At 34.4% G+C, this 23,577-nt stretch overlaps 1 protein-coding gene across 1 annotated transcript in view; it reads left to right on the top strand.

The window, feature by feature from the left end:
- The window catches only part of LOC128675162 (uncharacterized), a 357,722-nt gene that overhangs the window by 19,548 nt on the left and 314,597 nt on the right, over positions 1-23,577 (top strand). Inside the window, exon 2 of the mRNA XM_053754366.1 lies at positions 4,819-5,279. Within this exon, the coding sequence (XP_053610341.1) occupies positions 4,860-5,279 (420 nt within the window). The 5' untranslated portion in view covers positions 4,819-4,859. The remainder of the gene's footprint in view (positions 1-4,818; positions 5,280-23,577) is intronic.

Genomic DNA, 23,577 nt, shown 5'->3' with positions numbered 1-23,577 from the left:
TTTGGATAATTTCGCTGTGATTTTTGGACCGACCTTTCCGATTTAGTTTTATTTCTTTATACATTTAACAGCTGCATTTGCCCGCTGCTTCGCCCGCGTGATTTCCCACGGAACAAGATTATTTTTCTGGGATGAAAGGTAGTACAAATTACATGTATGCAAAATTTCAAGAAGATTGGTTGAGTAGAAGTAACAAACATTCGCATTTATAATATTAGTTAGGAAGGATTAGTTAGGATTTAATAATAACATCTACTTCGGCTCTAAAGGATTTAATAATAGCATCTACTACTATGATGTCTGTGGAAAATAATTGTCAGTCTGTCTGGAACATTTTTAGGTTAATTTTGTTAACATGTGGTTAATCTCATCAAAATTGGTCGGTCGTTATACAGGATGTATCATAAAAACCGTGCACGTACAAAACGGGGTGATAACTAAGTAGGTAGATCCTTTATGCGAAGTTTCCAGGTAAACATCAACACTTCCAAAGCTAACAAATGAACTATGAAAATGTAATCTTGACATGTAAACAAACACCGCACAACACTATTTGAGGTCAATTCCTTTTGCACTACACACACGCACACGCACACACTTCGCATAGAGGATCTACCCAAGGAACCCTATCACACATTTCGTATGTGCACGGGTTACGATATATATACCCTGTATGTCGAAATAACCTTTAAAATTTTATTTTTCACAAAAGTACTCACAAATGAAATATAGTGTTCCCTATAATAAGCATCAAACTGTGACGGTAACAGAGATATGAATATTGCATGACATAATGCGTACAAACTGTCAGTATGTCTGTCCGGAGGTGGACTATTATCCTGAGTCTCTATTACTGCTGTTTAGACGGTAGTTAGTGACATACAGACTTACATAATTTACAAGGCATTCACAACCAATTTGGTTAACTTGATGTAAATTGTATTTCTTTATGTATGATCAGCAAAGTACTTTGTAAATAGGCATATTACAAGTCTGATGATTATGTGAACGACAATAATGTTTGGCCCAAGCGTGGTGCAGTATCCTTATAACATATGTAATTGATTTATGACATTATTAGGTACATTTTATACATTTAGCTTTTTAATATATTTTTTTGTCTGACAATTTTTAAAAATTTCCAAAAATCCTCTCTTAGCGCTCACCTACACTCCCCAGTGAATCTACTCACCAAATTTCAGCTTCCTACGCCCAGTAGTTTCGGCTGTACGTTGTCTGTCTGTCAGTCCGTCAGTCAGTCACTCAGTAACGCAAGAGATTTATATATATAGATAGTAATTTATCAACAAGTTTATTTGTTAGACAAATTTACGGGGGTTAGAAAGCTACAAACTACTGGCATGTGAATGCCGTTTATCGTCAATACAATGTTTTGTAAATTAGATGGAAATTTATCGTTTTTCCTCTTGTCGAAAAGCGCTGAAAATTGACATCACGTAATCGAAATGGCATGATCACAACATCGATTGTGATTCGAGTTCCGATTTAATCGTGATCCGATTACAAGGCAATGCTCTCGATTTGCGAGTGCGTTCGTTCATTTGCCTGTTGTTTGGTGAGAGATGACATTTGTCTGATCAAAACTGGGCTTTTACCGAATTATTATCCATCCGTTATAGTCTCATTATATAAATAAATATATTAGGACAAATTACACAGATTGAGCTAGCCCCAAAGTAAGTTCTAGACTTGTGTTATGGGATACTAACTCAACGATACTATATTTTATAATATATACATATATAGATAAACATCCAAAACCCGGGCCAATCAAAAAAAGATAATTTTCCATCATGACCCGACCGGGGATCGAACCCGGGACCTCTCGGTTCAGAGGCAAGCACTTTACCACTGCGCCACCGAGCTCATCATAACTGTCCGTCCGTCTTCTCTCTGGCTCAAAAAGTTATAACTGTAATATTATAAAATGCCACTACATTTATTGTTAAATTGCGGTCCGTCCCGGCTTCGCTCGGATAAAAATAATAAATTATACCCCTAAACCTTTCTCAGAAACCACACAAAAAAAAATGGTGAAAAATCCGTGCAGTAGTTTTTTTAAACATAAACGAATTTATTCGTTTTTCGAATCTTGTGTATTCAATATCTTCATAATTTTCTAAAAAAAAAAAGAAAACTTTATTCATATTTATCCAGCCAGTACTGTCTACATTACTTTATTATTCATCCATCATCGATAAAACCCGTTATTAGACTGCCTCGACTTAACTATGGACGGGTACTCAGTGAAAATTATACCTTTTGTGGTAACTGTTACTTGTGTCAATAAAAAATTAAGTCTATTCTTTTTTCGATTATTATTGTATGTTGATTTAACATTCTTTTTTTTATTTAAACATAAAATATTGTGTCTTGTGTGTAGTAAATTACATAGGGAATACATGTCTGAACGGGCATATTCAAGAAGTGCTTGATGTCGTCAACGATAATATGCATGCCGACCCTAATTAATATTATAAATGCGAAAATAAGTCTGTTTGTTACCTCTTCACGCTTTATCTACTCAACTGATATTCTTGTAGTTTGAAGTACGAAGGACATAGGGTACCTTTCGTATCGGAAAAATAAATGTTCCCGTGGCAAAATCTCGCGGGCGAAACCGCCGACAACGTAATCGTAAAATAGGAAGGCGGCTATAGTATGCTCAGATAATAGAAACATTATAATAACAACAAATATTTAAATAACAAGTAAGTATATAAACATAACAAACAGATATCATGTTGCAAGTAATTCCGTTTTCTTCACCACTTCATTTTGAACTTCATCACTTGTATAATTTTACGAACGGCTGCTTATCTGGCGCCAACCTTCCTTGGGCATGCTGGCTGGCTGTTTTTACCATTTAGTGGCTTTATAAAAAACATTAAGATAATTTTACAGACATAAATATAACTAATGTTTTATAAGGCTTGACGACCTCGGTGGTGAAATGGTAAAGTGCTTGCCTCTGAACCGAGAGGTCCCGGGTTCGATCCCCGGTCGGGTCAAGTTGAAAAATGATCATTTTCTGATTGGCCCGGGTCTTGGATGTTTATCTATATACGTATATGTTATAAAATATAGTATCGTTGAGTTAGTATCCCATAACAAGTCTCGAACTTACTCTGGGGCTAGCTCAATCTGTGTGATTTGTCCCAATATATTTATTTATTTATTATTATATGGACAGAGATTTGAAAAGAAATTGCATTTGTTAGAATACATGACAATAAAGTACGTTCAAGACGGACATACGAAAATAAACAAACATAGAAATCACAAGTCACGTTGTAAATTTGATGACATCTAACACAATTAATTACAGCACTAATCCCATTAAGACTTATAACAAATGATCATGACGTTTCCCCCAGAGTTATGAACAGTTCTTAACTTCATTAAAGAACGTATTTCCACTCAAACTCCGCTCCGAATCGACCATTTCTGAGATTAAGAACGACCCCTAACCAACGACGAGGGAGCAGGTGACAGAAATAAGGAGATGAGGTTGCTAAAACTGACTAAAAACTACGTCAATTTCACTAATTAGACAGTAGGTAGGTTTACTAGACATTAACGCATTTTTCGATGTTTGATACAACATAAAAACATGATAAAATAAGTTCAAAAGCTCCATAAGATTCCGTGAGTATGTCTGATATTTTCAATTGTCTTATTTTCATCGATCGTAATCCTTTGTGAGGTATGTTTTACGTAAAATATACTAGATGGATTGTGAAATTTGGCACACGGGTAGAATAAAATCTGGAATAACACATAAGGTAACATTTCGAGATAAAATGATAACATTTTATCTCGAAATTCCCACGGTAGTGAAGCCATTCAATACAATTTTAACACAATAGAATAAAATTGTAAACATGGAAATCAAGATATGAAAATGCGTATTGCAATCAAATACGCAGCCATGTCGCTTCCGTTCTTTGATCTCAAACTCAAGCATACCCCTTTAAATTATACAATAAAAGCCTGCTTAAAATCTAAAATAGTCATTTTAATGGGAGTCAAAAGGCATCCAATATAAGCTGTAATAGCCGAGACGCATCGTAATAGTACAATTAAATACGGTCATTTGATAGAATTACCAGTCGCTTTCTTGTGGACTTTATTGGAGAAATATTTCGTTAGTAGGTCTGGGCTTGTCTCGAATTTGAAATATATCCTTATCATCATCATGACGACCTCGGTGGCGCAGTGGTAAAGTGCTTGCTTCTGAACCTAGAGGTTCGTCTCGGGTTCGATCCCCGGTCGGGTCATGATGGAAAATGATCTTTTTCTGATTGGCCCGGGTCTTGGATGTTTATCTATCTATACATGTATATGTTATAGAATATAGTGTAGATTATATGGAGTGGCTTCCCATAAGTTTATTTTTTCAAATTAATTTATTTTTTCTGGTAAGAAGTACTCGTCGTGTTTTACATGGTATTTTGTTCTTTGTGTGTGGACTCTGCTACCTTTGTGAATACCGACAACGCCACTAATGGAGCACTATCTGTGGCGTCATACAGGTCTTACCATGTCATGCGGGCAGTAGAAACTGGACAAGAGAGTGTGTCATAGTTTGAGGAGAGAAAGACATTGCTTGACATACTACATCAACATCATTGAGATTTTGCAGTCTGTTTTTTTATATCTAGTTTATCGTTGTTTATTCCATAACAATTTTATTTGTTTATTCCATAAAATTTACAATTTTATTGTTGTTTATTCCATAAAAAATTACAAATGTTTATTCCATATACTTACTTTAAAAGTCATTTTTCTTTCCAGATGCTAAAAATGGAGCTACGCATCGGCTGAAGTTATCAAAGATGGAGCGGAGGGAGGACATACACCGGCATGGTTGCAGCATCGCAAAGCAGACAATCTTGACGACCCATCCCAGTGGATTACAGACCAGAGTATCAGTGGAACTGGCGAATTTCGACGCCCTGTGCGTACATTCTGAATGTACTACTAAATCTAAAAGACCAATGTGGGAAGGTAGTCCGTTTCTAACCAGACGCATCATAGGAGGCGTGTCAGCGCACGGGACGCCCGTGCTAGGGAGACGTAGTGATGTGGTGAACGAGGGGAGGTTGTCGCAGCAATGTACGCCGGTGATGAGGCGAAGGGAGGTGGAGAGTCCGGGAGGATCTCCCCTACCGGGAAGGAGGTGTGAGGAGGAGTTGGAGAGTGACGTGGACAACAGCGTGATTAGCGGATGGCTGAAGTTCCGGGACAACAAAAGGGTAAGATTTTACGGTTTTTATTTATTTCATTGAAACTTTATTGCAAACGGAATACAATTTGTAAAAGGTTGACAAGCATCATTTAAGAGCCATCCGATTTTACTTTACTACTTATGTGATCCAAATGTGACACTTGATTGCCAAAATGTGTAAATTGTTACTCCTATCTGGTAGCCTGGGTGAGCAAAAATATAAACTATAAAAATGTTAAAGTATATAGGTTGTAATTTTATAACCGCACGTCTGCTTTTGACGTTAACTTTAACCTGCGCAGAAAAACGCAAAACAGTCTGTGTAAACGCGGCTCGCGGGTTAAAGTCAACGTGAAAGTTGACTTGTGCAACTCGCTCTTAATCTGTCTCCATATGTACGTGAAGAAATTTAACGTTTAGCTACACAAGTATAACTTCAATAGTGATCTATCACTTAAGTTTGTTCGGCGTTAGTAACGTTGCAACTAAACATTTACCTGCATTGCGCAAAATACTGGTTTCTGTTTTACATTTAAATATAACAATTTCATTTACAATCTAGTGGCTTTTACTCTGGAAATAGTGCATTGCATCTAGCAATTGTCATACATTTTTTTTTTGAAGTGAAAACTTCTTTAGCAGCGTTGTTTTTGTGATGGATAAAAAAAGTTAAACTCGCGTCAGGTCACGTGACCCTAATCAAAAATTCGTAAAACGTCACAAATGCACAACGTTAATATTCAAGTTTTTACTTCTGCCAGCACTCCTGTGTGAGTGAAAACTGTTTTTTTTTAAATTAATTGACGACCCCAGGCAGTTTTAAATGACGTTTCCATGCATATTTTTTTATAAGGATACAAATATGTGTTACCTACTGGTTTCAATTGTCGTATATTAGAAATTATTTTTAATGTACCAAATAGATATAAATACTAGAGCTATCGGCCGTGGTTTTGCTCGCTGCAAACAGTAGCTTATGTTACTCTACAGCCCTCCAAACAAAACAAACAAAAATCCCCCAATTCAAAGCAAAGAATTACAAACAAATTTTCATACTTATACTATTAGCTGTAGATTAGCTGTGCCCGCAACATCATTTACGTATGATTTGAAACATGTAAACTATTATTCTCTTCTTCTACATAGTCGTGTTCCTCATGGCTGAGGGTCGTGGTTATTTGTTACTTTCTTGGCATTATTAATGGAATGGTTTGCCATTGCCTTCTCCATTTCACACACAAGTTAATTAGAATCAACCAGTGTGCAGGTTTCCTCACGATGTTTTCCTTCACCGGAAGCAAGTGGTGGACGATGAAAACTACCATACATGAGTCAGATTGGTATACAAACTCATGTGGCACGAGTAGGATTCGAACCTGGGACCTTTCGATCCACAGGCGTCTTAACCATTACACCACCACCGCTTCGTTTTTTCATTTTACTTATTATTATTATAATACAGTAATAAGAAGAAATCATTCTATTTTGTAAAATATTACTTGAAGTCCTATGACCGATGTCAAATAGTATCTATAAAAATAATACATCTGTCTCTGTCGCTTTCAGTTCGAGTGTTTCGGTTCAACCTGCTGTCATATGACTCAAGTTACTTGTACTGATCTAGGGGCAGGTAGTCGCATACACACTAGTGAACTAAACTCTCCGCCAGTTTGCAGGTTTCCTCACGATGTTTTCCTTCACCGGAAGCAAGTGGTGGTCGATGTAAACTACTATACATGAGTCAGATTGATATACAAACTCATGTGGACCTTTCGATCCACAGGCGGGCGTCTTAACCATTACACCACCACCGCTTCTAAAAAATATTATTAGTAAAGCTTTTTAGAACTAGACAATCTAAAAATCAAAATTTCTTAGTATAGTAATACCTTTAAAGTTTTATAGTTAAAAGTTTGTTAAAAAGCGTCACCTGCATTGCGCATAAGCTCGAGTAACTCAGGCATTAATAATTACAAGCTTTCAGGCGCCATGAAGTATCGGCAGAAGGCTGAGAGCTTACAAGGGCGCCACAACTGGGCTAAGGGCTTTCCACCTTTGCGATCTTAGGAACGGGCTGTGTCGATACTTCTACATGTCGATAGCTTATTGTATTTGTGAGACAAAAAATATTGTTATATATTACATACCTACTGATATTATGAATGTATAAGTGAGTTTAGTTTACGTCAAAAGGAAGTGCTGAGTAAATTTTGAGATAGTTGTAGAGTAACGTAGGTTACAGCCGCAGACAACACCCATTGAGCGATAATTTGCTTATGAAATATAGTGTTATCCGGAACTGTTTATTATTTTATATTAAAACAATAAAATCATAAAATTCTATAACAATTCTAATGATTGAAATATAACATAACAATAAAAAAAAAAATCAGATATCGAAACATACATACAATTGTCAATGTTCATCAACAATTTTTTAAATGAAAGATATACAATTTTCAGGGATTTTTGGTTTTGCCTTCTAACACTCTTAAAGAAGAATATTTCCATGGTCATTATCCGTAAAGTTTTTTAGTTCTTTGATTATTATCATAACTTGACACATGTAGGAAACGTAAATTAATTAACAAATGATGATAAGGCTACAATAATTAATAATTTTAACGATTGTTTAAAAAAATATCGACTCTGTCCGTCCCTACAACACATCAAAGAATTTTATACACCGTCGCATGAATACCGCAACATACTGTACTGTAAATGAAACGAGATATAATTATCCTGGATTTTAATAGCCTTCATTTATACAAGATAAAGCTTTTTACCTTCCACCCAAGCGATCGAGATTGCATTCAGGGCTGTAACACCACGACGCCTGGATCAGTAAAATTTTTTTTTTTTTAATACGCAAAATACGCATTTTATCGATTCAGAAACGACGACAGAACCCACTCCAACGTTCATTTTTAAATCCAATACATACAAAAATTACATCAATCCATTTTGACATGGAAGGATGAATTTATTACGTTAATCTCAATCAAAATATTTTAATTTAGTATCAGCAAATAAAAGTACACGCTCGGCATGCCCAATAAATAAAACAATAATATCGAATGCGGGACAATTGTCCGGGTCACGTGACCGATGTCCCCGGACGTGTCCGATGATTGCCGGACATTTTTCGCGGACACAGCAAATGGCGGTTATTTCTCAGGTGGAGGAGAAACTGAGTTATGCCCCTGTTTACGCACATCTGTGTTTTGTTCTTTGAAAGTTTTTTTTTTTTTGGCAAATTGAGGTAGATTTTTCAGGCTTATTTTTCGCCGATTTAGGTTTTTTACCAATCATATATTTTATAAGATAGTTCCAATTTTATGTCGTCAAATACGTAACCGACACAATATTTTAAGCATTATTTTATTTCACTTACTCGCTTGATGATTGATAAATGACTTTTTCAAGAGACATTCTATATTAATTTAACGTAATCGTAAATTTTTCTACATACTTATATATAAATTATTTTGTTATTATTATTCAGATCTATTCCTACAAATATTCTATAAAAACCTATATTTATTCTAACCTCGTTCGAAAAGCCTTAATTTCTCGAGGAAAAATATTTTGATTGCGTGAAAAAAATTAGATTATCTTTTGTTGCAAAAGAATTTTTTTCGGATGAAAAAAAAGGCTTTGAGAACTCATCCCAAAATTATCAAACCGCCCCAATTAACGGGCGCACACGTAGCGAAAAGTTACTGAGTCGGAATCGAACCGGGCTAATCCTGTCTTGCACCAGATAGCCATCGGAGTGTGACGGAGTGATTAGAAGATGTATATCTACAAGATCCTTTGCACCCCGGTCGTTAGTGGAGTGTTAATTGTTTGGAGAGAATTTCATTTCACAGATAAATGTGATGTTGTTTTAACAAACTCTTTTTTTTTTATTGTACAATCAATAGCATATCAAGTTCACCCTGCACGAACCTCTGTGACTCAGCAATAGCGGCGAGTTTGCAATGAATTTGAGTAAGTTCATGTGCTGTTGAATGTACGTCTGTTTGGGTGGACTCTTGCATGTTAACTTCAGCCTATTCAGCTTTTTTCTATACGTGTTTAGTTTGGATGAAAATTAATGAAGATGATTATAAAATGCGACATTATATTATATCATTTTGATAAAAGACATATCACATTTCCTTAGCCCGTCTAGCAGGATAAGGATCAACACTTTTTAAAGTGCGTTTCTTTCTGAATTTCTTCTCTACAGCGGTGGGTTGAAAGTGCTTGTAGTTTGTAGCATTGGTAAATATTATTCTATTTAGAATATAATGTGAGATCGTGGCTGTGAAGGCCTAAGTTCTGAATAAATGATTTGACTTCGATTAAATTGTAAAAAAATGGCATTAGTATGGATTGACTTTTTCAAAAACTATAACCAAAATAATTTAGAAAATTAGTGGTAAAAGTTGTTTCGTAAGAAAATTATCACACAGCCTCTATAATGAAACTCATATATATTAATAAATCTAGTAGCTAAGAAGGATTTCTTTAATTCGAGGCCAGGTAATTACACGAGCCATGGTCCGCTCATTAACCGGACCTCTTTGAAACTCGTTAATGCAGTTTCTTTAGATATCATAATTCCCGCCGACCGTCCTCTGTTTTAAAATATAATTTTCCCTAACTTTGCTTGTCGTTGTAAGGGGTTTTTTTTTTGTTAAATAATTCCATATGAATGTACACGGTGAAGTAGGGCATTGACAGACAGGTGGCCCAGAAACGGTAAGCGGAGCTTAGGTTATCAAGAAAATTTGCTGGCTGAAAATGGTTTCGTATGGCACAAGACCTAGAAGAACGAGATACCTTTTCCCAGCAGTGGGAAAAATAAGGATGTACACATAAGGGCTAATTAGAGGGATAAGAGACTATGGCGCTGTCTCATTTCGGAGGCACTAACTCTACTAACAACACTAACAGAACTCTATACACATAATGGGCCTGTGTCTCCGCTTGATGGTAAAGTGTCGGGTAGCCTATATATAACTTGTCGAAATTGTATCTCACGTGGAGATGTCAAGAAATTGGACAATCAAATTCATTTACCTAATAATATCTATATGAATTACTATCTGCAAACGTAATCAGAGTAAACGAAGGCTGAAGGCCCACGAGGCTACGTCATAATTTGCAGATTATTTAATTTGATTCCGAGCTGGTGTCATTAACTCTCCGGTATTTCAATATTTCAAGATGAAAACGCAGGTAATTCCTTTCTCTGGGGACGGGCCAAGTTAAAAGAGAAGGCCCCTGTCGCGTTTATCTTTATATAAACTCAAAAACGTACGGCTTACACCAATAGCGTAATTAGATATTAATTTGTTACGGGTTTTATCCAAGCGAAGCCGGGATGCGCGCTAGTTTTATATAAAAATTGACGATTGTATTTTGACGATCTCGGTGGCGCATTGATAAAGTGCTTGCCTCTAGATAGAGAGGTCCCGGACTCGATCCCCGGTCGGCTCGAGATGGAAAAACAAGTCACAAAGAAATAACAAGTCTCGAACTTATTGTGTGGTTCGCTCAATATGTGTGATTTGTCTTAATATATATATTTACATTATTTACATTACAAACTAGTATTATATGATTATTCATTATATTATTGTCTATATAATCAGCTAGTGACTTGCACCGTGCAATGTCTGGTCGTATTTTTCCGTTCTGAATCGGTCCACGAATTCGCCGGAATTTTTCATTGAACCCTTAGTGGATCAGCGAATCCCACTGAAATATCTTCGATTATTTTGTTACATCTGACCTCTTTTTCTAGATTAAACCTACCTTTGGTTTAATCTTTTTTGGACTACTGTTTTGTTTTGAAATTATCATCGGTTTGAATCTCCTATAATCTTACTTTCAATATAGTAAGTAGTTGAGAAGTTGCTTTTCTTTTAAATTCGAAAGTAAGTTCGTTACCTTTTTACGCTTTATGTATTCAATCAAACTTCGAAATTTAACAAGAAAGGAAAAATAAATAAATAAATATATTAAGAAAAGTCACACAGATTGAGCTACCCCCATAGTAAGAGACTTGTGTTATGGGATACTAACTCAACGATACTATATTTTATAAGAAATACATATATAGATAAACATTCAAGACTCGGGCCAATCAGAAAAAGATCATTTTCCATCATGACCCGATCGGGAATCGAACCCGGGACCTCTCGGTTCAGTGGCAAGAGCTTTACCACTGCGTCATCGAGGTCGTCACAAAATAGAACATTTCATCTCTAAAATAATAAATATCGCGTGCCCAGTTGCGCCAAATTAGCTTTTTAAATAATCGATAATGAAATATTGAGTTTCATTGATCAGAAATTTTAACATATAATCCAGACACTCTAAATTTTTGTGATTTTGCCAACTCCATACATAGAAACCTGTCTCATACCGTATTCATGAAGAATTTGTTGAATTATGTCGACAAGCGGCAAATGGAGAGTAAACATTGAACTGGGGTGTATGAAATACATTCGTCTTCATTCAAGCCTTGTTGAATCTGACTCAAATTGCTTGTTGGGTTATTATTATCTGAACGTGTGTTTGCTCTTCGGCGGTGAAGATCGTCTCGAATATAAATATGTTTATAGGTATTATTTAAAGTTGTTAAATGCTTTAGAAACTAAATTTAAACACCCCGACTCGACCCAGAAATATTGTTAATCGCTTTTTAAACTCAAAAAATAAATATTTATCTATTGTTCTAATTCATTTTGTTATTTTCTTCACAGTACTAGTGACATCAGAATAATGTAGGTAAATGTCATGTTAAGAAAAACCAAAGCAATTTGCAAGCCTAATCAAACAATATTGCCAGAGGCTATGTGTCCCTTAGTCGCCTCGTACGACATCCACGGGAAGACATGGAGTGGTCCTATTTTTAAGTGGGACAACACGCCAAATACTGAAATATAGAGTAGAGGTAGTAACGTCCACAAAAAAATACTAAAATAATTCCAAATATATAGTATTATTCCATATATTCCAAATATATAGTGTAAGTATTCCAAATATATATAAATATATAGTATTTCGCGTAAAAAAATTATTTAATAAAACAAAGACCTGCGTTCGCTATTATTTATTAGATAGCGTCCAGTGTGCCGGACATTTTATTTGGAAACCACAACCGTAATAAATATTACTGGGTAATTTAATGGAACCATACACACGTGTTTTATTACCTAGTTTAATCAATGTAAAACTAGATTCTAGAGGTATTTTGTGCAAGAGATGACTTTTAATTTGATATTGTAGTTCTTTGTTTTATGCAAAAGCTAGTGTGCTCTTGTCGGTAGAGTATTCACAGTTTTAATGGAGATTATGCTATCATCCATAAATAAAAGTGGCACTAGTATATCGATAATATTTACATTAATAGACATTATTATCGTCATCATCATCATCAATCGATAAGATTATTATGTTATCGATTATTATTTATTAACGAGTAACTACTATACTACGAGTAAGTACTATTATTTTTTCTCAGCTATTTTTAATATTTAGTATGTTGGATTCTGGATCTTCTGGATCTTTTGAGGAGAAATTAGTATCGTGTTTTTTTCTTCTTTTAACTAACACTATTATACCGTGAACTTATTATACCTAACTGAAATTGATCAATGATTCGACATATCTATTCCATACCTCTATTTCAATGTAGCCCACCTTATTTTATGCCAACTTTAGTGTCTCAATTCGCACTGCCTCCAAACAACACTAACTCTTATTATGACAGTGGTAAGTATCATAATGCTACACGTATTCGAGACGTAGGTAAATGTACTCAAGAGACAGAATGTTCCGCCAGTGCGATGAAACATTTATGAAGTGGGATTCGTAAGACAAATAAGGGAAAAGTACGATATAAAACAATAGGTAGTTTCCTTTTTTACTTCCAAAAAGGAATTTTCTTTTCAAAATTTATATATATATATGTATAGGTTTCTTTCATTTACTCATAAGGACATTGTTGGATTATGAAAAAATTTAATCGAAATGTGACGATGTAAGAAATTGTTCCAACACGACAATGTTGATTGGTATAGTTGTTATGAACAATTGTAACAAATAAATTAGTATATATTAATGAAGAATAATTATTTAAACTATTCTCATTTATTTTCTTTAAATATCCTTAATAACGACCACCAAAACTCGAAACTAACAGGGCAATAAAGTTAGCAAACTCATCTCCAACGATGTAATATATTCGTGTTTACCCTACATTCCTCTAAACATCCCTAAAATATAGTCCCAAGCGACCCCAAATATTCACAAACCCGTTTACCGATCGCTAACAAACTTGTCAATCGGAAAAATAAAGTCAACATCCAGGATAAACGCACAATACACCATTAGATCGTTCGGGATTCCAAAAAACCCTTTCAACATCCCCAATGACCTACTAAAAAGTAAAATCGGCGCGAAATAGGCACGAAATTCCGGCATCCAAGATGGCGGATAGACATATTGACGGGTGTTCAGAAACGACAGTGACAGAACGGCAAGAGACGCAACACCCATACAGCCGAGCTCGGTGATTGAGATGCGATGTTGGATTAAATTTTTTATTTCGGTTATACGAAGGAAATTGTGTGGAAAAGGGTTCAGATTACAGTAATGAGGTGGAAGCAGAGGTATTGGATGTCCTTTTTCAATATTTAGAAATTGATATTGATAACAATGATTCTCTTTCAACAGAAATAAAATGTCAGTTACTCTTTTTGTTTGCTTGATTTCAGACAGTTTTTTTTTCAGATAATTACAAATTATTTTTTATGAAAGATAATTTTATAGAAACACAGGTACGAGTAAGTTAATTATCTGTTATTGAACAAAAGTTTCAAACAAATCTCCGAAACTGGACAAAATTATAATACAGTGAAATCAGCCACTAATTACTTGGTAAGAAAGTAATTGACGGCACTCCGCGGCTTTTAATAAGTTTTGAATTGTGAGTCAGTTTAAAAGTAATATTTGTTTGTTTATATTAGGCTAGTTTTCAAGACAGTTAATATTTTTAGTTGGCAAAATCATGACAATACTTACGTTTTATATGGAAGTTCTGTTTTTGGAACAATTGCAAATTGTCAATATAATTTAGCTAAATATTGTGTCTAGCATCCAAATTGGGTCCTATAGATACAAACACATATTGAGTGTACAGATTTTAATTTTCTTTTTTCATCTTTATTAGGGTGTCGTGTCACCCGCATACGTGATAATGGAGAAAATAATTTTATTATCGAATAGATCGGCGCTTCGCACTGAATATTATTAATAATACGTTAAAAAAATATATTGTTATTGGCATGATCCTACGTCAACCAGCAGTAGAATGGTGAAATTATGATGTGTGTCTGTGTGTATCGCTTGCGCCTCGCCCAATGTGAACTAAACAAAGAAGAATATTCGTCTTGTCTTGATAATTATATAGCGAGTTCCATTCTAACTTTAAGTTTTAAAGTCCATTTTAAAGTACATTTCAACGTCCATCTTTAATTTTTAATGTGATTATGAAAAGAAATAAATGTTTATTTCTTAAGTATGAGTATATTAAAAGGTTATTAATAGGTTATTGTCACATAGTATTATTGAAATGAACTAACCACGTAAACTTCTCAACAGTGCCCATATAAACACGGATCTATTTAACGACTTCACAAGCACAGTCTAATTAAAATGACAAAACACAGTGTTTCTATTCACGGCGAATCAACCGTAAGCCTGTGTAAATCACTACCTCTATCTCACGCATCCAATTTGGACCCAATTATTTAGATAATAGAGTTTAATTTCCCTTGGTTTTATTGTGATGTGGCAAGTGATATGGTCTTAACAAATGAATTATTTATTCGGCACGAATTAACATATCAAGAGCGGTGCAGGCTTCTTGTAGGATTGTTTGCTTTGTTTTATAATTTAAGGCTGTTCTAGCGGTGGTGGTCCAGTGGTTAAGACGCCTGTGACCTAAAAGTTCCGGGTTCGAATCCCATATAATTTTGTATACTAATTTGTAGTTTTCATTAGGAAACCTGCACTCCGATCGACTGTTATAAACCAACAGTGATATTTATTTACAAATATGCGATAGTATTGACTGAATTATGTAACTAAAACTATACATGACAGATTACACAAATAAACAAATGTATAATATATAAACATGAATTGAATTTTGATGAGCCCGGCACAGTTTATAGTGCGATACATAAACACCAATTCACAGCGAGCACAACTTGAAAAATAACATAATTTTTGTATTGATTTTATCACCTAAATTTTAATATAAAGGGGCGATAAAATATTCCACAGCCTTGAAACCCAACTCCTTCCTATCTCCGTTTCCACTTTAAATAAAATACTATATGACTCCTAGGAGTCAACACCAATTTCCGCTCCGCGCATTTTTCACACATCCACGTTCCTTCGGTGTTAATCCCGCCTCTCCAAGGCGCGGTTTGTCCAAATTGAAATGTGTTGTCTGTACTTCTATTGTCTATACCTTTATCGGCACACCAGTTCTGAAAATATCCTCAACGTTATACGTAGTCCCTATAAGGTTCAAAATAAGAGCAGTTTTAGACGTACTTTTATCGTAACCTCAACGTCTAAAAATTTCACCACCGTTATATTTCAAGGAATAAGGTTTAAATTAAATACAGTTTTAGACGTTACTTGTTAGGTACGTGAATCATTTATGGCCCAGTGTGTCGCTGTGCTAATGGGTTTTCAGAGTTTTTGAAAGGATTTTTCGCCCGAGGCGTCTTATTGGTGGATTGTGTTCCAATTGTTACATTCCATTTCGCATTAATTTTTATTTTAATAATTTATTTTTCTTCGAACCGAGGTTTGATTTTCGCCCATTGTGCGTCACAATCAAAATTATTGTTGCAATTGATTTACGATTTGAGTTTTTAAACAAAACGCCAAGTCAGCCTGTGTCTTTCAGATTCGGCTGGTCTCGGAAAATGCAATTCTTTACAAACTTGGTCATACATAATTTGGTAAAATTTTGTCATAATTGCGGTCTAGCGTATGTATGCTAGACCTATACAACATTACAATGTCTTATATAATTTTCAAACTATAAACAAAACCCCTAGCATATCACAAACCATATCAGATAAAAAACAAATGGCGAATATTAAAACCGTTAACCTTTCCGTAATAGGTTAGAAATAATCTAAAAACTCATTATTGCAACCGTAGGGCGGGGCCCTAAATATGGCTGCCATACGTACCGTGTGGCCCCGTCATTATTTCCCAGCTGGGGTGACGGCAGTGTGTAATTAGCTTTATAATAAATTTGGAGCCAGACCTTGTCTGCTTTGTTTCAAAGATCGTCATTATGATCGTCGACTTACTAATATAGTTCAGTTTATTATCACTGTTCAAGTATTTCTCTCGCGTTCGAGTATTCTGTAGCAGTTGTAGTAGGCTGTGACACAAATTCAAATTCAAAATTCTTAATTCAATTTAGGATGATATACATCACTTATTGACGTCAAAAAATTACTTAAACTAAGTCCACTGCTTCCAAAGCGCAGGTGAAGAAGAAGCGGCGCAACAAACTTCACCGCAGCCTTTTCTCCAAGGACGTCAATTAACAAATATAGGTCTTATACATATATTAAAAATGAGAAGGACCAATTTATATCATTATTAAAAATGTTAAAATTTGAATGAATAAATAAAATTAAAAAAAAGTTGTATTTCCAATAAAATTATTGAAAATTGTCAGACAAAAAAATAAAATGAATAAAAAGCTAAATGTACAAAAAAAATTCAAACTCTGCTGATTCTACAACCTCGCACGATGCAGTAAGATCTTTCTGACGACAGTGACGACTAATCTAGTTGAGGTTATTAATCACTACTCGTGTCTCTCTCATTCACACAAAAAGACTGTAAAGTTATCAAGATTAGACTGCTTTTACAATTTCACATAATGTGGCAAGATTTTAAATAATAAAACACGTTGTAACAGAAAGAAAAAGACAGAGAGAGGAATTTATTTTAAAATTTTAAACCATAGGATAACATTTATAAAGACCACAAAGGCTGGTAACCTATATTTTGATATTTCTAACAATTTTTCTTTCGATTTGTCTTCGACATTAAAAGCATGTGTCAAAATATTATATTTTTGTAAAAAACTTTTTTTTACATTTTTTTTGACGATTTTATATTCCACTAGCTTTTGTCCGCGGCTTGGCTCGTGTACATTTTCCTCGATGAAAGGTACCCTATAAGAAGATATATAAGAAGATTGGTTGAGTAGATAGAGCGTGAAGAGGTAACAAACTAACAAACTTATTTTCGCATTTATAATATTAGTTAGGATGTGTGTACTGAGTATATTGTGATACTCGTAATTTGACTTGTAAAAGCTACGTATAAAATGTAGTTATTTATGAAATTGCAACTGAGATGAAGAGATACGTGTAATTCAAAAAACCAACCCGAAACCCATTTCACACATGGCAAACCATTTGTGTGAAAACTGTGCGTCCGATTAATAATGGCGGTACATAACAAACCTTTGGCTCATAATTTTTGTTAACAAAACCGTCATCAGAGCGAGAAGACAAAGCGCAGGTCATTCCCTCATTGTTGAGCTTCTCTGGCTTTGTCATCCCCGTATTGTGCAACTTTTGACTCTATTGTTTGTATTATAAAAGCTATTTTTGAGCGATGCCAGTGAGGTGACCGCTGTCACGTATTTGAGCGTTTGTATGCAAAATGAAGAATTGCAAACTTTTGGTTGTTTTGATTTTGAGGTTGAAAGGAATATTTCTATATATATATTATGAATGGGAATATTTCTTTTGGATGTTTGATGAATGTGTTACAATAAATAAAAGGGAGGTTGTAGATCTTTTCGTAGATTGTCTGTCAGTGGCGACATCAGTTATTCAGTTTTATGTTACCTACAGTATGATCTTCATCGTTACTACAGCTACGTTCCGTCCGCTGATGTCAATAACCGCTATTTTTGACCGCTATCCCTATACCTGCCCTGTGGTTTTCAATTCACAACAAGAGTTAATGCGGACTAAAACGAACATTATGACAAGTTTGGCATATTTAAAATAGCATGCAATACAAATTTACGAGAAAAATAATATTTACAAGATAATTTTTATGAAAGCTTCAGTGGTGATGCAGGACCAATTTAACAACTCGGTTTTAATTTTAAGTTTAGCTTTTGTAACCAGGAAATTTATGAATTTTACAGATCCTATTAAATTTATTATACATGAAGAGCTTTAAAAATGGACAAAATCTTTTTGCAAACGCTGTCTTAACAAATTTGACTGGAAGTCTGAATACTCGCCTTCTGCACATATTTTCGTAATCAGGAGATTTAAGTGTTTCCTTATGTGTTAAACTAATAACTTTAAATATATACAAACGTCTGACGCTCAAGACCCTCAAAATAGATCTTCAAATAACTGATCAGTACTAAAGTGACTATTGTTGGCTATTTATTAATATTTAGACTATTCGCCGAACTTGGTGGACTAGGCATGGCTACATTGTTGGTTTTTCAATAAGGCACTTATATAAGCAACGCAGTGTTCATGATTCCGCGTCGATATCTCTCCGAGTTTGCGATGGTGTATAACAGACATTAGATAACCACGTATGCAAACGATATATGTAATCAAAATAATTCGTCCATCGCGTTAACATTATAAAAGTTTAAAACTCGTTTATATAAAAAAGGAAATTATAACCCGGCCACGAAACTCGGCAATTTGAATATATTAGTTCAGTTTATTTCGAAATTTCCCGAAATTACCACCGTAGTCGTGCCAACTATGATAATGGATGGTAGGTATTACACGCGAACCGAGAAAACTTTGAGAAAACAATGAAGGATGAATATTGAACGAAATTTTGCTTTAAAAACAAAATCGTAACTTATTCCTGTGAAAATATATAGTGGAATAATATTCTTTAAATAAAATTATATTTATGGAATTAGGTACAGTCAACAGCACATCAAGTTACCCTGCATGAACTCCTATGGCATGCAGTAATAGCGGCGAGTTTGCAATGAAATTGGATAGGTTGATGTGCTGTTGACTATACCTGGTGACTTGTACTAAGTTTTAGCTCAGGCACCAGTTTTTCAAACCAATAACTATGTGCAAAATGCATACAGTCATCGTATGCACAACCCCTCGAAAATCACCATTAATATTTATTGACTCTGCACGCACGTCTATGTTTGGGTTGTAGAATTACACCATCTCATCATTTTTCACCAGATTTGGTCTAGTAGATTCGGAGCAAATTGGCTGTGACAGATAGACGGACAGACACGGGCCACCTGTAGTACCTAGTCTCTTCACAAAGACTAAAAGTGAAAATGTGAATTTATATTAAGAAATAGTAATTTCTCACAAGCTACAAACTATTGGATTCTGTTATACGGAACCCTTAAAATTAGGTTTTTCTTACGTCGTTGCTTGCCTTTTGTGCACGTCTTGAAGTTCTTCATATAAATGTAAATCTAGTATAGGGAGGCGAAATTACCCCAAGTCAAATAAAAATAGGGTTTGATTTCCACACTGCGGGTGTTCAAGAGAATTTTTGTCGTTTTTTTTTTACACCAAAATGTCAATCGGGTTTGCATCATCGACATCCTTTATATTGTACAGGAGTATCTGATTGTTTTCTTCTACTTTTTTACTTTAATTTTCGACCTTATTGAGTCGAAATAAGACATGTTTCTGATACGAATTTTGCTAATAGGGGTGAATTTCAACAAAGATAAATGCAGGCAAATAGTTTTAACTTAATGGATTTTATAGGATTACTATAGAAAATCCGTGATAAATAGTTTTCTCTGAAGGCATTCTTGGGTTACGGGATATATTTGTTTAGCTTAGTGACGTGGCGATTGAAGGGAAAATGCTTTATAAAACTATTTGATAGGTTACTGGTTTTCTGACTTTGCGGGAAAATTTTTTAAACATATCAGTATCTTCATAAAAAAATATATTAATGTAGTTTTATTAAATCAAAACTTAAAAAGTTAAAATCGGTTTTAAGTTTTCAACATTCGTAACAAATATACATATTTAACAATGTTTTTTATATTCTGGAAACAAAGTCATAAAAAAACCTCTAACTAATGTTGTAATGTCTACTTTTATGTTTATTTTACGCATTTTATTTATAGTAATATTTCATGTAAGTAGGTAAAAATAGAGAATAACTTTTACTTGTTAACTATCACCTCTCTCTTTCTCTCTCTCTCTTCTCGCATTTTCCAGATTGATTCCATCGCTATACAGCGACGAGGTCCAATCCAATTTCTAAATTTTCTCTTGCTGTTAGAACTAAGAAAGGACCAAAATATTATAGTGTTTTAGTCTTGCCATCGACCCGCAAAGATTCACATAAAGGTTAGTGAGATGGAACTGTCACATACAAGATACGAGGTCCAGACAACCTCGGGGAAATCTAGGCCCAGCGCGGGCGGTGGCGAGTTTATTAAAATAACCGAAAACAAACAATACTCGTATGTCGACCAATTTTGTACTGACTCGAACGACTTGTGTATACGCCACATATTCCTTCCTTATCCAAACTTGTTTCTTTTAGATAACTTGTATTTATTGTTCTTGAAGCGGTGGTGGTGTGTAATGGTTAAGACGTCCGCCTGTGGATCGAAAGAGCCCAGATTCGAATCCTACTCGAGCAAACAAACAAAATAACAAACTCACGTCGTTTGTATACCAATCTGACTCATGTACAACCCGCTAAATTTGATCTACTCGCACAATCGAATTTACATGTTCAATTATGATAGTTATAAGTGTTAGAGCGTCTCAATAAAATACCATACGACTAAATAAAAATAACTTATTTTTTTACCATAATTCATTGGCAACAAGAATACGTCCGTAAAAATAATCCGTGAAACATCCTGAAAACTCAATTTGGCCGTAACAAGAAGCGCTGTCAAAGCAAGACAAATTAGTTGCTAGCTTCTGAGAGCTCGACTGTAAACCTATTTTTCTAATCCCTCATTTTGCCGGAAATAATTCCTCTCGTTTCTGCGAGTAACGTATAACTTGGAAGTTATACTCTTCATAACAACGTTATGCGCAAGATCTTGTGCGAATTATTACTTCTAGTTTTTTTAGTGTGTTATTGTTAGATTTGATTCATGTCGCCAAAAAATGTTTGGTACCTACGATTTTTACGACCACTGCTAATTATTTGTTTATATATTTATTATGAAAAAATTACATAAAGCAGTAACAGTCACCCAATTTATGCTGAGAACCAAAGTACACACTACACACAGTACTACACATACACTAATAAAACAGTCATCCAATACATGCTGAGAACCAAAGTTCACACTACACACAGTACTACACATACACTAATAAAACAGTCATCCAATACATGCTGAGAACCAAAGTTCACACTACACACAGTACTACACATACACTAATAAAACAGTCATCCAATACATGCTGAGAACCAAAGTACACACTACACACAGTACTACACATACACTAATAAAACAGTCATCCAATACATGCTGAGAACCAAAGTACACACTACACACAGTACTACACATACACTAATAAAACAGTCATCCAATACATGCTGAGAACCAAAGTACACACTACACACAGTACTACACATACACTAATAAAACTAGTTAAAAAACAAAGGTAGTAGAATCAAGAAAAAACACATCAACAAAAAAAATCTAATTATTATAGTTAAGGCGTCTTCAACGTTCACTCGTGATCACTTTTATCGTAAAAAATCATATTGTTATTATAAAACGCATTTATAATAACTCCACAGTAAAGTAATTTTTTTGATTCATCCAAACACAAACACGAACTTAAAAAAAAAAAAAACCGAATATGAGCATTAAATTATTTCACTGTAAGTGATTTAAAAAATTATGAATTCGTTAAATGAAACTGCTTATTTGTTTATTTAGACAGCAATTAAATAAAGAAGACATTCTAACTAATCACTTTACTTTGTCAAAGACAGGATGGTATTTAATTACACTTGTTAGCTAATTAGCTGAATTCACTTGCTTTTCCTTTCCCTCACTTGCTGATTGGAAAATCCGAGCTAAAACGACAGAAGAAAGAGATAAAAAATGCAAATAAAATCATTCCTTAAATTTCTAGTTTACAAAAAAAAGAATCTGATTTTTTCGAAAAAATTGTGTAATGTACGAGTATATTATTGATCGATTCTAAATATCAATAGATCTTGTTTTCTTTTAAGTTATAATAATTACACAATTATTATGACTTAAAAGACTTTATACATATAAAAAGACATTGTCTTGTCACACGCATTTTATACCAATTTTTGCATATATAATTCTAGTAGGAAGGTTTTTTCAATCCCCATGTCTTCATATCCCATCAACCATTGACAATTGGATTCAATCTAATGCAACGACAAAAGAAATGCAGCAATTCCGAATGCAATATTAGGGTCCCAAATTGATATTAAGGACCCCACATGTAAAATATTGAGAGACTAGAAGTAAAGTCTAAAGATAGTTGTAGCAAATAAGATTTCGTCGTATTTCCATACTTTCCTTTTAGTTTAAATAGTTTGTAAAATATTGTACATGATATTAGATAGAACTCGTATTATTGTTGAAGATACCGAATTTGATGGATGAAGATCTCGAGCAAGATGGGGGGAAAGAAAGAGTTTCAGCGTGGTTAGCGACACATTGTCGAAAATATAAAATAAAAAAAAAAACAAAAATCGAGGTATTTTCCCAACATTATATACTGGAACATTTAGATAGCCTATTTAAAATTTATTCAGATTTTTTTTTGTCTAGGTTAGAAACTGCAAAAATTACTACTTATGATGTGAATTTTTAAGAAAAGCGCTCCGCGTTTCAATTTACCGGAGTCATAGCATTACACAAGTTATCACTCATAATGCTTTATCTCTCCATAATTCGTTTATATTATTTATTTCCCCTAGCGCCCCCTGGTATAAATAGTGGAAATGATTGCACTCACTAATGAAAATTACTAGTTTTTAGTACAATAATGTAATGTATAGTAATGTTGCATCATTACTTTTGTGTTCCGATGGCGCGGAAGCTATTATAGGCGTTAAATGTGAAATTAAGACACATTGTCTGATAATTGCATTATTATCACGGATATTGGGGGAAAGCTTGTGTATTGGTCTAACATATAAGGCAACAGACCAATACTGCCTCATATTTTTGATATATTTTTATTCATACAAAC

Source organism: Plodia interpunctella, chromosome 14 (genome assembly GCF_027563975.2).
Source record: "Plodia interpunctella isolate USDA-ARS_2022_Savannah chromosome 14, ilPloInte3.2, whole genome shotgun sequence".
NCBI classification, from domain to species: Eukaryota; Metazoa; Arthropoda; class Insecta; order Lepidoptera; family Pyralidae; genus Plodia; species Plodia interpunctella.
Note: the sequence above shows the minus strand (reverse complement) of the source record. Positions and strands in the feature narration are given on the sequence as shown.